The 18218-nt window shown below is 42.4% G+C and overlaps 1 protein-coding gene across 1 annotated transcript in view; it reads right to left on the reverse strand.

Annotated features, from left to right (window-relative positions):
• Positions 1 to 627: 627 nt before the first annotated feature.
• Positions 628 to 18218, reverse strand: part of LOC137353296 (histone acetyltransferase p300-like) — a 125565-nt gene continuing 107974 nt past the window's right edge. Inside the window, exons 27-31 of the mRNA XM_068019407.1 lie at positions 17839 to 18004; positions 14708 to 14875; positions 8645 to 8806; positions 6990 to 7271; positions 628 to 6242 (exon numbers count right to left, since the gene is read on the reverse strand). Coding sequence (XP_067875508.1) covers positions 3993 to 6242; positions 6990 to 7271; positions 8645 to 8806; positions 14708 to 14875; positions 17839 to 18004 — 3028 coding nt within the window. The 3' untranslated portion in view covers positions 628 to 3992. The remainder of the gene's footprint in view (positions 6243 to 6989; positions 7272 to 8644; positions 8807 to 14707; positions 14876 to 17838; positions 18005 to 18218) is intronic.

Below are 18218 nucleotides of genomic sequence, written 5' to 3' on the forward strand. Positions count from 1 at the left end.
AAGGATAGCAAATTGGACGTAAAACTCATTAGAAGGGAAAATATAGAACTGTTAAGTGTAGCTTCTCAAAAGTGAACAGGCACCAGGGAGGAGAAGCAAGGTGCACAGAGGATTGGGAGAGACAAACAGCACAAGGGTAAAGAATAGTTCAGAAATAAGAGGGATCAGATGGGGGCAAATGAGAGGCAGTTCAAGATAGGCTTGAAGTGCAAGTGTGTAAATAGCAAATAAGAATGGTGAGCAGGCACAGAACACCACACTGGACTATTATATAGCGGCAATAGCAGAGAACTGGTTCTGTTATAAATAACAAACATCAAGATACCATTTTGACCCCATCACACAGGTCTTCTTAACCTGCTCCTTAAACTACTGCAATAAGAGTTAGACTTTTGTGGCTGGCCATCTGAAATCTCAGTGTAAGCTCAATTTTGGATCCAATTTGTCCTACTGTGTTGCTTTTTGCCTATAGCCCTGCAATTCTTTTCCCAATAAATAAGCAGCTCTCAAATCAGGAATTCCCACATGTTGTGCAGTGCAATAATGAATTCACAATTTTATCATTAAAAATGCCAAGAGGCAGCCACAACTCAGTGCGGTAATCAGCAATACATCAGAATACTCTTCATACAAAATAAATGCAAACAGAACACTGAATGCCACGAACATTGGTGGACAGTACAATAACTGTGGTTTTATATTACTGTTGAAATTTAGGTTCAAACCATAGAGCAGAGAAGCTGTTCGTTATCACAATATAGTTTAGTGTTACATAAACCTACACTGATATTCTTCCCCATCACAATATTATTAAATAAACCTTGCATCTGAAAGGCAAAGCAGTTTTGCACTTTCGCAAAGGTGCTGGTTTTGCTGGGGGTCCATTCCACTTGTGCCAGCTTCTCCCAGATACAAGTGCCAATCTCCATGAGAATTTTGGTTAAGTTTGAAGAGACTGTCTTTAAGCATTATAGTGCATTTCTTGCTACAGCAAGCGTACTGTTAAGAGGCAGTGATGAAAAGATGCTTTCCCATCAGGAGGATGGGGAGGAGAATCAGAGCACCATTGTTCTGATGCACTTCCAGTTGGCCACTGATCAGGTTGTCCTCCATGGCGGTGTGAAGCATTAACGCGATGATATCCTGGAGGCTGGCAACTTGAACAATGGAAAAAAATTGGTACAAAAAAAAATTGACACTTCAAACTCTGGCTGTGCTTTGGAGAATCTTCTGAATTCTATGAGCACGAGCGGAAGGTACTAGAGAATGAATGGAACAGTAAATATTTTCCAGAGAAAAGGAGGGGGAGAAATTAAGTCTGAAAAGCAAACCCAATCTCCTGGTTTGAAAATTTAAGCACCAACAGCTGATGGCATTGATGTCAGAACCTCACCCAAACTAAGACATTCCCCCCAAAAAGCTGCAATTACCTTTAACATCCTTATTTTGTTGTTGGGTGGAAAGATTTGAGTGTACAAACTTCTCCAACTTCTCCCTAACCTCTCCTCCCAACCTCTTTCAGTGTTGCTCAAAGCCTGTAATTCAGCACCCCCTCAATACTGCATCAGTCCAGATTATATATTAGTCGCTTAGGAGTCAGAGTTATACAGCACAGAAACAGGCCCTTCGGCCCACCGTGTCCGCGCCGGCCATCAAGCACCATTCTAATCCCATTTTCCAGCACTTGATCCGTAGCCTTGGATGCTATGGCGTTTCAAGTGCTCATCCAGATACTTAAATGTTAAGAGGGTTCCTGCCTCTACCACCCCTTCAGGCAGTGTGTTCCAGATTCCAACCACCCTCTGTATGAAAAAAGTAATTAAATCCCTTCTAAACCTCCTGCCCCTTACTTTAAATCTATGCTCCCTGGTTATTAACACCTCCGCTAAAGGGAAAATATTTCTTCCTATCTACCCCATCTATGCCCCCAATTTTGTATACCTCAAAATCATCTGAATTCTCAACTCTTCTGCCTCAAGGTGAATGGGCTACCAACTGAGCCAAGTTGACACTTTACATTAAAAGGATCACAATCTTTTGTAATCAGTTGTATTTTTCTATGCGGTACATGTAGTGGTTTGAAGTAATTTACCACTTGCATATGTCAATTCAATCCTCAGTTATTCTTTTTCCCTAAAGATGGAACATCCTCTTGGATCTACCAAATGTATGGATTGGAACACACTTGGGAAGCAGCTACGTTAAATTACCTCCCAACTTCTCCTTTAGGACCATGGGATAAGGGATTCAATGTCACTTGGAGACTGTCTGCGACCTTGGTGTCGCATTTAACCTCAAGATGAGCTCCCAACCACATATCCAAGAATGCCCATTTCCATCTCTAACATCGCCCAACTCTGCTGCTGCAACTCTCAACTATACCTTACCTCTAGGTTAGACTAGTCCAAAACACACCTGGCTGGCCTCCCACATTCTACCCTCCATAACCGTGGGGTCATTCAAATCTCTGCTGCCCGTGTCCTTATTTGCACCAAGTTCTGTTCACCCATCACCCCTGTGCTCACTGATCGACATTCACTCCCAGTTAAACAATGCTCTGATTTTAAAATCCTCATTATTTTCCGATCCTCCCATGGCCTCACCCCTACTCTAAAATCCCCTCCAGCTCCACAACCCTCTCAGATATCTAAGCTCTTCCCAGTCTGGCCCCTTGAGCATCCATGATTTTAAATCGATCCACCATTGTTGGCTGGGTTTTCAGCTACCAAACCCTACACGCTAGAATTCCCTCTCTAAACCTCCCTGCCACTCTTTCTTCCTTTGATGTGATCCTTAAAACCTACCTCTTTGACCAATATATTCTTATGTGGCTCGATGTCAAATTTTGTTTTATAACGCTCTTGTGAAGTGCCCTGGGAGGTTTTAACTGCGCTCAATACAAGTGGCTGTTGCTTTTTGTAGCTCCACTACTGCCCGTCCTCAGCCCTCTTAAGTTTCTACTCCAAGTGATTCACAGACCACTACCCCCAAAAAAGCTTGCTGCCCTCCAGTACAGCTATGTAGTGAGTAATCTGCAAACCCTGACCACCAAAAAGAAATCAGATTTATTTTGCTTTTTCCTGTCAAGCACCAAAATATGCAGAAAGCATCCATTAAAAACAGGCAGTGTCGCTGTTGCACACAGTTTATTCAACAATATGGTAAATAAGAAAAAATCAATTGTAGCAGTCTATACAGTGATCCAAAGTTCATATTTATAAGTAATTATCAATAAATTGCATGATTTACACATTTCTGGATAGGTTTTTTTCTCTTTTTTTCTGCTTGCCCATTTTTCAAGTTTTACACAGAAGTCTGAAAGAGGAAAAACCAAGGGATGTGTTCAATAAAATCAGCCACACAGTCTTTTTAAAGGATCCTTCGATAGTCTCATCAAAAAAAATAAAATAAAAAGTAAAATGTCACCATTAAACTGAAAAAAACCCACAATATTCTACATCCGCAGGACGTTTTGGCAGCTGCCAGTTTGTGCAATAGTCTTTCATTCTACCTGTACAAATTATTAATACTTCGAAATTTCTGCTCAAACCCTTGTATAGAAGTGGAAAAAAAGGGAAGAAGGGGATACACAAGGAGGTATTGTAATCCTTTGCTGTCAAAAAAACAGATGTATACTGTAGCACAGGCTGTTTTTCTCTTCTGTGAAATGCTTCGCGTTAATGGACAAATGCTTACAAGATTCTTTGAAGTTAGAAAATAAAAATATGAATTCAACTCTCCTCTTAAAAAATGTTGGTATGGGCTATCTGCAATTAAAACAGAACAGGAAAACAAAAAAGAAGAGACTGGCTGCTCACCAGCCATAACAAAAAATATATTCTTTGTATAATATCATCCCTCAGTTTTTTTTTCTCAATAAATTGCAGTTCAATGAATTCTGGGAAAATAGTCCTCCCTAGAAATTTCAAAATTGTTTTTCAGTACAAAAAACCCTAAGTAAAGACGAAAAATGAGAATTTGCTCCCAAAATGCTACAAGATGTCTAGTGTATTGTGATTAATGTTTGTGCCTGTTAAGTCTGGGTTGTCAGAACCCAAGCCAAGGTCACTGGCGGCACCATGTAAGCCTGCCATTCCAGGGTTAGCAAGTTGAGAAAGCATTGCACTCTGGTCCGGAGCAGCAAAGTGTCCTTGATCCATGGGGTTTCCCTGGGCAGCTACCATTCCCGGATGTGGGGAGTTAGTCTGTGGCGAGACATGATGTGGAGACGGTTGAGGCTGCATCCTGGGTGACGGGCTGGAATGAGGTGGCTGGGACTGTGGGCGTGGTGAAGGCACAGGCTGTGGGGACCGTACCTGGTTGCTGAGGGAGGATGGGTGCTGGCCCTGGAGGTGAGGTGACTGGGCCTGGCCTGGGAGCATGTGCTGCTGTGGACTCATGGAGTTGGACTGGGCTGGAGAACCCATCTGCTGTTGCTGTTGCTGGAGGATTCGCTGGTGGAGGGCCTGATGGAGACTGGAACTACCCTCTGCCCCCATTCCTGCCTGTGGAAGCTGACTCATCTGCCCCATTGGTTGTCCTACTTGTCCCATGGTTCCCTGCTGCATGGACATATGATGCTGTATCCTCTGCTGTTGTTGCTGCTGTTGCATGGGATAACTAGATCCTTGAGGTTGTTGAAACTGGTTAGCCATTCCAGCACTGATGCCAGGGTTTGACTGCTGCTGCTGCTGTTTGTGCTGCTGTTGCAAGAGCTGGCGTCGCATCAAAAGCTCCCTGAAGTGGGAGTTCATTGTGGGGTGGCTCATGTTCATGGGCTGCCCCTGTGCATTTATCCCACCCATGCTTTGTTGCTGCTGCTGCTGTTGCTGCTGCTGAGGCATGTTAGGCCGTTGAACTCCAGGCTGCATGGGGCTCATGTTCTGCATGCCTGCGTTGCCATGCATGCCCTGCTGTCCCTGAAGACCTGGCTGAGCCTGCATTCCTGGCTGTGGTTGCATTCCAGGCTGTCCCTGCATACCTGGCTGACCTTGGCCTCCTTGATACCTGGCTGCCCTTTGCTTGATGAAAGCAGCCATAAGCTGGGGGTTGGAACGGAGGATTGCGAGCACTTGCTGCTGCTGCATAGGGGAGCTCGGAGACCTTAGCGTCCGCAATAAGTCCTGCAGGGCTCCTTGGGGAATAGCACCTCTGTTGGGCTGAGGCACTCCTGATGTAACTTGGCACATGGGTGGTGGTGGTTGGGGCTGCATGTTCATTTGCAGGGCTTGCTGGGTCATCGACGGCATGACTGGTCTTTGCATTCCTTGTGGATGCTGCTGAGTCTGGGCCATTCCAGCTTGTCCCCACTGTGCCTGCTGCATGCTGGCTGGTCCCATTCCCTGATCTGTGTGAGTGGGGCCTCTCTGTGACTGCTGTGGGTTCATGCTCATTCCAGGCATTTGATTCATAGGTGCTATATGAGGATTCATAACTCCAGGCCGAGGGAACGGTTGTTGCTGTGCCATCAGTCTCTGGGCATCAGCTGCTCTTTGAATTTGCATGGCTATTTCTACTGCAGCTGGTGGTGGTGGTGGTTGAACAGGGGGTGCAGCTTGGGCAGCAGATACCACCTGTCCGGTTGGCTTGCCTTGCGGTATAGGGGCCTGCGGTTGACTTCTTGCCATATTGCTGTAGGAAGGCATGTTGGTTGGCGTCGGTGGCTGGGGCTGGGGCTGGGGTGGTGGTTGAGCTGGGGGTTGAGGTTGAGGAGTCTGTGGGGTGCTCGGCTGTTGTCCTGTTGGAGTAGTGGGTGCAGTGCCACTTGGAGATGGCAGGCTTTGCTGTCCTACACCGCCTCGCTGCATTGTGGCCATCCTCCTACGTAGCATCTGGGCTTGTTGTAGACGATGCTGTAGCTGTTGCTGACGAAGCTTGTGCTTGATGTTGAGACAGAACGGCACAGGGCACTTGGTCTCTTGGCAGTGCTTAGCGTGATAGCAACAGAGTGCAATAAGCTGCTTGCATATTGGGCAGCCGCCATTGGTCTTGCGTTTGCACCCCTTGGTGTGCTGGACCACCCTCTTCATTTTCTGGCAGGAAGGCAGAGAACAGTTGGCATTGCGGCACTGGCAGGCATGGACCAGTGACTGAATGCAGCGCTGGATGCTGAGGCGCCTTGAATCTCCAGTGCTGGCCTCTGACCCCTGTGCGTTACTCTCATCATCCAGGCCAAGGCCTAGCTTCTCCATCTTGTGCTCATGTCCCTTAGCGTTAAAGCAGTTGACACAGAGGTCATAATCCTAGAAAAAACAAATTTAGAAAAAGTTAGTTCCCCAACACATACCTACATCTGAATAGCCACTTGGCAACGTTACTATCTTTGTCTATTTAGTCATTTATTCTCAAAATATACTTTGATGATTTTACTCTGTAAATGGGGCTTGAAAGGTTAAAATAGGAAGAAAGGTTGCATAAACGTGGTTGTATTCTTTTGAGTTTAGAAGGTTGAATTGTAATCTAACTAAAGTATTTAAAATGATTCGACAGAATAGATATAGAGAAGTTATTTCCTCTGGAAATCTTAATCTTAAAAATAGACCAGGCCATTCAGGAGTGAAATCAGAAAGCAGTTTTTCCAAGACTGAAATTGACAGATAATTAGGGAATGTTATTAAGGAATATGGAGCTGAGGTACAGATCAGCCATGATCTAACTGAGTGGCGGAACAGGCTCGAGGGGCTGAATGGCCTCCTCCTGTAGTTTTTGTGCTCCTAAATGGCTCAAGTTGGTAAATGCAGAGACAACTATGGGTCGGGGCCAAACAGACTAACCAGAGAAGGTTCAATTCCTTGTCTATGCTGAGTTAATTAACCAGTACAATTAAGTCAATGAGGTGTTCACAGACCCTGCCATAACCAGGTCACCTACAACCATCACGCTTGCACTAAGAGTCCTTTATACATGAAGGGGAAATAATTTAGTACATGATTCTATGCTTTGTTTTTGTATGTACTGGACTGGAATAACAAACAAAGACGAGCACACACCTCACACACAGTGCAGTGCCACCTGGTCTCTACATGGTGCTTGCACTCATTGCATGTATATACAAAGCGATCCTGGCCCTGGTTGTGAAGTTCCACCAGCATGCACATGGTTGACCATTTGGCTCGTCTCAGTGATGAGAACTCCATGTGTTTGTCCCTTGCCAGTGTGAGAAAGGCATCACGTCCATCCATCAGGTCACATGCGATGAGCGGGTCAGGATCTAGGATGGTTGGCAGTGAGTTTGAGTTAGGACCTGCAATCAGACGGATTACGAAAAACACCTGCAAAACAAGAACAATTACAATTAAATCAAATCAAATACAATTCCCAAGCTTTTCCAGTTGGAGGATTTGGCAACATACCTAAATACAAATCTTAATTTCCCAATTTCTTCTGAATTTGTCTAACTGATGAATAAAGCTCTACCTGTCTGTACAGAACAGCTACTGTACTGACTTCCCATCCAGCTGATTCTTGAATGAATCCAATGACCTGCCCTCAAATACCTTTGTTAGCAGTCTATTCCAGCTGTTGTTCACCTAGTGTTTAAAAAATACTTCCAGACTTCAGTCTTAAATTTATCCAAAAAATGTATTTTGGTGTTAGTGTCAGCAATCTCTAAACTTTATTTTCCTAGGCCAGTGACTAATTTTACAGTTTTTCAGATGTTGTTTCCACTTACAGAAAGTATTACACATCAGATATACTTCTAAAGAGTGGAATATTTCACAATCAATGCAACAGAACCACAACATGAAGATCAAATTGTCTGAAAAGTGCATCAGCAATTAGTCACAAAAGTGCCCATTATCCTTAGGTTGGGTCCATGGGTACCAACAGAGGCTGAGAGATGGGTCTGTTGTTGAGAATTAATAAAAAGGGATTTCCAATTCATTCTTTCCCCGTCTCAATCTTCTCCCTACTGTCCAGGTACTGACGAATCATGAGGTACAGTTCTAAAGGCGCAGGTAGCACTTGCTCAAGTGGCTACTTGTCATGTGGCAACCTGAACAATGAGTGTCAACAGACTATTCAATTGTGGAGGGCACCACCATCATACTTGCCCTCACACAACAAAAGGTACACATCGACCATCAGAAGTGAAAATCCTGGGGAAACTGCAGTACCTGTACCACTGCCTTAGCTGAGATCAGCTAATATAGCACAAACTTGAGATCAAGCCTAATCCTTCCTTGTCTGTATGGCTTAGTACTGCACCAGGTGGGACATTCACCTATTAAATCCTGCTTCAATAAAAACTTCCTTGAACTTGGGGATTTACTGTGTGACAAAATATTTGAAACGAACGGGAAAAATTCTTATACTGCAGAAATAATGCAGCACACAATGAAGCCTCAGTCTGTGGTGGAATATATATCTGCACTTGATCCCTCTGTTGAGTTGTTGAATTTGTCTGTGCTGCCATGGGTAGATACTTAGCAAATCTAAGGGGTGGGGGAAGAAAGGGCAAGAGAGGAAATTTCAGTGAGTCAGTTGATGCTTTGCTCAATGGCTTTTTTCATAGCAGCATCTGCAAAAACCAACAGCAGCAGGTTTATCAGCATTTGATACAGGAGACATGCATAAAATAATGAGGGGAAAATTACCTAGAAGAAACTACAGAGAGAACACGAGATAAAATAAAAGATTTTACCTCCTTATGCTTTTCCATGGTGGCATAAAGTTTCTGAGACAGGTCGTTGGACACATTGGGCATCCCTGGTTTCTTCTTGTTACCTCGGCTCAGGCTACTCTTATTCTTGCTTGTTTTCTTGTTATTCTTTTTCTTTGCATTTTTGCTATCTCCCTTCTTTCCCTGAAAACATCAGCGTAAATTTAGCAGTTACAGCAATGCTTCAAAGTATGTATTTTAATTTTGAAAAGTTACGCTAAACTCAATTGCACTCTGACCCATGCCTCTCACCCCGAAAGGAGTTGGAAGAGAAGCATTCAGGACATGAGTGCAACTATCTAAACAATTGGCAAATAGGCTGATTTTGCCAGCTTGGGTCTTGCACATCCATTACTGCTTTCTACACGATGCCATTTAATTCAGGAAATCCTGATTAAATCAGTATAGTAGAGAGGTATGCCAAAAATTGCTAGCAGCTGTTACTAAGGGCTAGATTTAAAGAACGGTGTAGGGAAGGGGAGCAGAATGCAGCAAGTGCTTGTGTTTTTTTAAGGGAGAGGGTAATTGTGCACCTTTATATGATAACACCTCCACTCTGGAAAACATCATAGGGAAAAAAGAATCATCACAATTGGTTAGGCTTTAGTGAATAAACATGTTACTTACTTTCACCCTCAGAACACAAAAGAGGGCAAGCACCAAATGTTTTGTTTCATGGAAGTGTGACTGAGGCTCTTTGTTTCAAGAATATTACAAATTAAACATCTTTATACAAGTTTCTCATTTTACTTTATGACATCCAGACTCAGAAATCCTAAGAAAATTATCAGTTTGGTAGATACTGTGAAACCTGGCGGTACCTTTCAATGATAAATGGACTAGTTCAGTACTTATACAGTACTATGCAATGGATTCAGTTTTAAGGTGCTCAAAGCATCCTCTCCCACACTATTTAAGTGCCCAGTGGACACACAGGTAATGAAGTATGCTTCCCTTCTGTTGTGGCCTCCAAACTCCTACAGCTGAGATGCAAAACCGTTCCAGACTTTCAGTTGTACTGGCTATGAAACAATTAACATTTGCAAGGAAACAATTTAACCTCTGATTTCACCGTCTGCAATGCAGAGCAACTCGTTAACTCAGGAAAATCTAATAGAGTTTGCCCTCATTTCCACATTCCTGTGGTGTGGCACACTGACACCCGGGGGAGGGTGGGGCATGGTTTAAACTGGTTAAAAATGTGAAGCCCAACCCACTGTGAACACGTCCACTTCCAGTTTAACTGCAGTGGATCTAGGGGCAGCTGAGTAACCCCGCTTTGTAGAGGCAGGTCAGTGGGTTTAATATGCTCATGAAGTCACGTTCCTCAGATTTTGGGACCCAGTTAAATTTAATGTGTGCAGGCTGCGTTTCCCAGAGCTTGGGAGACCCAGCAGCTGAAGGTCAGCAGGAGTTGCCAGATTCAGCCGTGCTTGTAGGCCAGAAGGAGCATGAATACTTCTCCAGCCTGTCAAGCAAAGGAACTGTGATGTCTCCCTTCCATCTAGTGTCACCATCTTGCACCCCCCCCCCCCTTCTCCCCCAACTCTGTTCGATTGTCCAGGACTGTTACCAGCTAGCTTACCATTGGCAGCTGCCAGCCTTGCAATCTGGATGACTGCCAGGCGGGAAATGGAGTAAAAAAAAAATTCTAATGAGGTCCTGCCTGGCGTTTTCCCAGCAGCTTACGTGCCCCCATGCAAGTATCTGGGCCCCAATATCTCCAGCAACAGAACAACTGTTTTGTATCACAATTTAGGATATATTCAGGTAGAAAATCATAACTTTTGTTTCAAAAATTCTCTGCAAAATATGATTGGAATTCCTAGATAAACAGCTTAAGGCAGAATGTTGGGATTTTAACAAGTATGGGGCAGGCTTATTGGACCATATATCTTGTTCCTATTCAAGTCTTTCGATGCAAATACACTTTGCAATATCATATGCAACAAATGAGTACCAAAACTATGAAACAGTGTCTATAACATTGACATTATTTAAAGACAACCATACCGTTCAAATATTAAAAAAATTAAATGGAACCAACATTAGGGAAATTCTGCTTTTCAATAGTTGCAGTGCCCTGAATTTTCTTTTATTCGATTCCCTATCAAAATCAATTATTCACCCTTTTTTTCTCCATTCATGTTACAAAACTTTCAAAAGTAATGGGACTTGATATATTAATGGAAATTAGAAATGAAAATTTGCACATTGCACCTACACAACTGAGAGCTATTGACTTGTGGTTACACTAGTTCTAGCTGTCTGATGAATTCTATGGAGCTTTAAACTTGTTCTCAACACTGCAATTAGCGGATTTAGGAGAATAAAATGCAACACCTTTTCTCAGTCTGGCATCATGCAGAATTCAAATGGGTAGAACGAGTGCAACTCTAGCCACCAGCATAGCAGAGAAGTGGATCCATGCTAGAGCAGTAGCAGGGAATAAAGCCTGTGAGAACTGATGCAACGAATCCCTGTTCTCCCTAGCACTGTGCTCGCTGGTCTCATCTGTCCCAGGACCACCAGCCCTGTCTTCAGTCAGTCCGGACTGTTAATGATTTACTGGCTTTACATGTAGAGTGCTGATGTTAAGCTGCTCCCCTCCTCCAACGCTTCCAGGTTTGAAGGCTGCTTTTCACTAACTGCTCAAGTTTTAAAGTGCTCATAACACTTCAAATATCAGAGAGGTAATTTGTACTCAGAAAATATATTGCATGCACCATGAGCATTTTACAAAGCAAGCAGCCAGTCACACTGGCAAATGAGGCCAGGTGGTATGATACTAAAGGCCATGAAGGGGGAAGCCTTCTAGTGAAGGGGTAGAAAAGTGAAGGAATGAGAAACAGGGAAATGGTGATGGATAAAGAGGAAGAGTAAATGGTGAAGCAAAGGCAAGGGATAACTATGATAAAACGGAAAGGAGGAAAAAGGAAGCAGGGAGGGGAGGAGAAAACAGGGAAAGAATGAGAAAGACAAGTGTCAGGGTGAGGGTAAAAATGGGTGAGGAAGAGCTAAGAGGAGACGGGATAGGGTCAGGACGAAGAAAGCAAAAGATTGAGAGGATGTTTAAATGTCAACTGAAGAGGCACAAGGAGCATCGAATATATGATGCTCATCAAGGAAAACGAACAGCAGAGTGAGTAATAGAATCATAGAAAGTTTAAGGCACAAAGAGGCCACTTGGCCCACCGTGTCTGTGCTGGCCGAAAAACAATCCACCTACATGTGACAGCAGACAGAATGGGACAGAGTGATAACGGTGACATGCTGTGGACAATGGAGACAGGAGCATATGGGGCAAGGAAATAATGAGACGAGAGAGAGAGAGAACACGAGAACTAACAAGAGAGACAGACATAGCAATAAAAGACAACAGGTAAGGAACACCACTTATCCAGCAACTCACCATAAACAATGACACAAAATTCCATTATAGTGTTTAAGAAATACTGATCTTGAAAATTTTATATTAGACACAAGGGATAGAAAGCGAAAGTAGTACAGAAAAGGCAGAAGGAGAGATAGAACTTAATGATAAAAAGATTTCTGCAGGTCTTAGAACCTTAGATGAGAAAACATATTGTAAGGATCTCTGGATGTGATGGGCGAATGGCCAACGTCTGGCAGGTGTCATTTAAGGTAGATAAATGTCATATTATTCACCTAGGTAGAGCTGACGCCAAACATGCATACAACATGCAGAATTGTTAGCATAACCTGCTGAGGAGCAAACCTAGGTCACAGTACATGAATCTCAAAGTCCATGACCATTGTGCCAAAGTACTAGGATACATTATCAGGACGATCAAATACAAATCAAAAAATATGACAGTGTCTTTGTACAAGCCCTTCATTAGGCTTTATTTAGAATAGTGTTCAGGTTTGGGTCTCTCACAAGGTGAACAACATGGAGTGCCCAGATTTGATTTATGTCTTTTAAAATAAAGAAAGAATTAGATTAAGTCATATGGATAGGCTATTTGAGTTAGAAATGGTAGCTCAAGGGTATTGGGAGGGTCCAGTAGCAAATCACCTATCTGCCCTCTCAACTGATGATATAAGAACACCAAATGAGGACCAGGAAAATAAATGATAATCTTAACACCTACCCTCAAGCAGGAAAGCATATCAGAGATTTGTTGCAAACCTAAAATAAAACCAGAAATGCTGGCAAAGCACTACACCTGCTTTGAATGGGATTACTAAAGTAACTAATTTGCTTTGTACAGGGCAATATTCTCTTTTTTTATTAAAACAAGGACTTTTAGGAATTGGAGAAGATCATTTGTCCAAAACTCTTGTTGCTTTTTCATCCAATTAACCCCATCCTATCTGCCCTTTCACCATATTCGCAAGCAGTTCCCTTCCCAGAAATATGTCCAGGGGTGAGAGTAGACAAAGACAAAAAAAGTCAAACTTTTTGTGACAAGGAATCATGTAATTATAGCACTGCTAGTCATCTGTAATGAATGCAAATGCTTCCAGGACACTTCAAATGTGTAGAAACATCAGTTTTCCCTTTGTTTACCGTCGACTGCCGTCAACACAGATAAGAAACCACAAATTGGCAAGCAGAGAACAGCTCAACTGTTCATAACAGTAATTGATGTTTTAAATTTTGCAAGTTTTATACACTGTATGAATGTCTATAAAAAAAATGTAAGGCAAATTTTTAAAAGTATGTGCACATTACTTCAAGGATGCTGTGCTGTCTCAGAAAGAGGTTCATTCGCCACTTAATATGAACCATTTAATGTAACTCACAAAACTTCTAAAATGCTGACAAAAATTCCCAATGGAATCTATCATTTTTCAACTACTGCTCCATCTATTATGGAACTTCACCATAGTTGTTGTTATTATTTGGCATGCAACCATTTTAATGATCCCTTTGATATCAGTTAGGTTACAAGCTGTGAACATACAAACTGCTGCAGAATACCCTAATATCAAGTATTAAACAAATAAGAGAATTGCTGAAAATAGAGACATGCTGTCGAAGCTTTTCATCTTGCACTCATCAGGACAATATGCAAGAGCAGCCAATGTAAGGGAAAACGACAACTTACACTGCATGCGAAGAGAGTGCTGATGGGTTGGCAAGTGAACTCTGATTTTCCATGGAGAATGCACCAGTTTACAGTGACTGACAGTTCGAAATTTAAACCAGGCAGCTTGACTCTGATTCCTCAGGGCAATGCCTTGACCAATGAACCAGTGAATGGCTGTCACTTATTTTGTTCAGTTGAAACAGATGCAATGTGCGTAGGTTGGAACAAACCAATGGTGGATTTTCCAAACCCCAATGTCGGAAATCCGCCATTTGGTGGAAATTTCTCATTCCTGTATGTCTCATTGTCTCGAACTAATTTCAATTCTTTTAAATCTAAATAACTTATATTTGGTCTGTTCCCTTCCAAAGACAACAAGCCAAAGTTTGCTGATCTTCACTGAAATGAAACACCTGATACTGAGAACCATTTTTCTTGCTTGCATTTGTGCCCTCTCAAAAGACTACGTTTGGCAACTAGTTCAGGCAAAGAGCAAATATATTTTAAATAATAAGCTCCTTAGTACCACAAAGTTTGAAGAAAATCTAACATTTTTAAGTTAGACTAACGAGTAGGTTGTACAAATTATTTAGGCATTTAGGTTTGATGCAGTAACATGCACCATTTATACAAAACAAAACTAGCAGGTGGAGAGAAGGCAAGTCTAACATGGCAGAAAATATTACTGAAGCATCACTATTTCTTTCAGCAAGTGAACAGGAAAAGTTGGAAAGCTCCTGAGTGAATTTACTGACCCCATTTTCAGTGATTATTCTGTGGGTTGTCTCTTTAAATCTAATGTATCAAATGGCAGAAAGATGTTGATTTTGGGACAGGTGAATACTGCCCAATTTTTTAAAGTTAAAACAATTTTTAGAAATCAGATATGGTACACTGAATCTGTAGGGGTCTCCATCTAGTTTCTACTGCATCTCTATTTTGATAGATAGTACGTTTGCCCAAGATATAGCTATATCTGGTGACTTACATCAGTGCTTTCACTAGAGGTGTTGTTTTCCTCTCTTTTACGTTCCTCTTCTTCCTGTTCCAGCTCTTTGATGCTTTCCTCCAACACATTTGGCCAGAAGTCACCTTCAAAATATGGCAACTCCTTTGCGCTAGTCAACCTGTCCTCTGTTGCCTGCTTAAATATATCCTGCAAGGGAGAAGCACATTACGAATGCATCTATCATTCATTATACAGCTCAATAAGATCACATGACTAGCTATTCTGCGATGCATATAAGGATGCAAATTGTATAACATCTCGTACAATAGCATCACAATCACCACACATTCATTTTAAAATTGTCCAATCTTTAACATTATAAAGTCAAACTTAAATCTAGGAATAACATCCATTTTACACAAAGTATCTTAGGTACAGTTCTTGTATTCAAACTAGAAAATTCCAGCTGTCGCTTTGTCATTTAACCTGCACATCAAGTGTTTGGTTCAATAAACTTTTTGTTAAAAGATATTAACTCAACGATTAACGGTGGCAAATCAACGTTCCCTCTAAGTTGCACAGCCATGCAAAAAAAAGTTAAGGGCCCGCTCACAACAAGAAAAATTTAGAGGGAATTTGGTGGCAAATGACACCCGTTAAACCATTTCAAAGATGCAGTTCAGTCCTACAACAACGGGCTTACTGCCAATGTAGCATGTGTGTAACCTGTCATTCCCTCATGGTGAGTTTTCAATTTTATCTGAGGGAGCCTCTGCATGCCTCCCCATAGAGGGTCATATCTGAAAATGGTATCTCCAACTCAGATGTGGGGCTTGAACCCACAACTGTTTGACTCAGACGAAGAGTGCTACCACTTGTCCACAACTGATACCTAGAGCTAGTGTAGGGGGAGGCTCATGTGGAATATAAACACCAACACTGGCTAGTTGGTCTGGTTTCTGTGCTGTTGATTCTACCTAGCTGTTATAAAGAAATTATGTTTTAAATTATTTGTGTGTAATTGTAACAATATTCAATTGAGGAGAGCTACTTCACCATGACCAGTACAGAAAACTGGACGAAAAATACAATTTTGTAAACAAATTACTAACGAAGACATTTGTTTATTCTGGTCTGCACTGGGTGAAGTAAGGCAAACCAATGACTTTTGATTCATATAGATATGTTGCTCTAGTCATTTTTACATCTGCAACTGATTTTCTCAATCACTCCTTCATTTGCACCTTGGATACAATCACCCCCAGAAAAACCTTCATGGTTTTCCAATAAGACAAACTGCCAGAAATAGTCATCAGGTTTAGGTTTCAGGTCGATAATCCTTTCCAGCATTTTCTGTTTTTATTTCAAATTTCCAGCATCTGCAGTTATTTTGCCTTTTTGTTTTCCATCCAGTTTGTTGCCCTGGTACAGTCCTCATCTTTGCTCTCAAGCTCAAGGAGTACACATTACGTATACTTGGTGCACATCAGTGTAGCTGTCAATTGCTTGATTTGTTTGGATCACAAGCCCTAACTTGGCCTTGCTCTCCTCTGCCTAACCAGCGATCATTCTAGGCAGTACAGATAACCATAAGCTCCTTGATTCCATCAGAGGGCTTCTTAAACCCCTCTTCCCTCACTGATTTCTCCGTCACCAAGAAAGAATTCAGCAGTCTCTGTTGCTTCCTCTTGCCCACCAAGCCAAACTGACACTCTGATCCCCAAACCCTCCACTTTCTCCAATCTCATCACTTTCTCAAAATTGCTGCAATCACACAATTAGCCAAAAATAAATGCTCTAAACCAGGTTTCCACTAATTTTTCTGTGTGTGTAGCCTGTTTGTTGCACTATGCAGTTCTCTTAAGACTGCTTCACAGCCACGCTTGCCCATGTTAAAAGGATTGTTTGTTGTATGGGGCCTGTTTGTTTCACCATGTAGTATGTTGTGGATTGCTGTGCAGCCGCACAGCTTAGAAAGAACATTGCCCTCAACCTCCTGCATTTGCAAACTACTGCCCCAGCTCCTTTCCTCTCCAAATTCTGAGAGTATGTTGTTACCTCCCAGGTCTGTACCCATCTTTCCTGTAAGTGGTGTTTGAACTCTCCTATTTCACTGAAACGATGCTACATGAAATCATTAACATTGTTTGTGTCTGCGACCTTTGTGCATTATCTCTCCTGGGACTCTGTCGTCGTTGACTACACCTTCCTTCTCCATTGTCCATCTAGTTCCACTCCTACCTGTCCAATCCTACTCAAACCATCACTACCAATGGCTTTTCTTCGTACCCCAAGTTTTCTAAAGAGTTGACATGGGGTCAGGTTTCAAATGTGCACAGATGGCACCCAGTTCTACCTCTCCACTACCTCTCTCAACTCTTTCACTGCCTGTGCTATCAGATTGCATGTCTACTATGTCACAAACTGCATATATTCAGCACTTACTCCATCTCCCTCTCAGGACACTGCCTCAGGCTGAGCCAGGTTGTTCACAATCTCAGAGTTCCATTCTGCCGTACGCTGAGCTTTTGACCCCATTTCCTCTCCACTATCAGTTACTTTCATCTCTGCCTCTACTTCATCCAAGCTGATAAAACACCTTTGTGACCTAGATTCACTTGCTCCAATGCTCTCAGGCCAGACTCCAAATCATTAACCTCTGTAAACTTTGGCTCATTCAAACCTCTAATGCCTGATAGCTACCCCACATTAAGTCCAGCTCCCATCATCTCAGCCCCGTTGATCTACACGAACACCCAGTTCTCTCATAACTCACATTTAGAATTCTCATTTGCATATTTAAATCCATGGTTTCACCCCTCCCTATATCTCCTCCAGCACAATATCCCTGGAACTGTTCTGTCCTTTGACTCTGGCATCTTAAGCACTCCCCCACTTTCCTGCATACCAGCATTAGTGGCATTGCCATAAGCCATCTAAACTTTGACCTATGGAATTCCCTCCTCAAAAACATCCACCTCTTTTTTTTGGTTAAGACCCACCTTTCTGATTAAGCTTTTGCCCACCCCTACAACTCTGCAGAGCCATGGGACATTATTCTACCTTAAAGGTGCTCTTATATAAATGCAAGTTGCAGTTGTAGTGAGAATTGGTGTGTATCTCAATGGAACACTGGATCTTATTATAATGGCCAAGGGCATGCACAATACCTTATAATCATGAATTATTCGCTCCGTCACTGCCTTGTCCAACATCTTCTTGTACCACTCCTGCAGTCTTTTGGGCTTCGGGATTTTCTGGTCCAGCGGATGGCAGTGAAAAATATAATCATCACCTTCACTTGGTGGACAGGCCCAAATATGCCCCGCTGTGTATCTGAGATGGAAATTAAAACATAAGTAGTACGAAGCCAGATTAGAGTCTCTTGTGCAGATACACACAAAATACAGGCTGAGATTGTAGGATGGAAACTTTGCTCATGGAGATCGGTTTCACCTCATAGGGAAGATGCAGAAAAACATTTTTTCACTCTCATAAAAAATTATAGAAATTTATGGCACCGGAGGCCATTGTAGCTGCTCCAGTCTAA

Source organism: Heterodontus francisci, chromosome 41 (genome assembly GCF_036365525.1).
Source record: "Heterodontus francisci isolate sHetFra1 chromosome 41, sHetFra1.hap1, whole genome shotgun sequence".
Classification (NCBI taxonomy): domain Eukaryota; kingdom Metazoa; phylum Chordata; class Chondrichthyes; order Heterodontiformes; family Heterodontidae; genus Heterodontus; species Heterodontus francisci.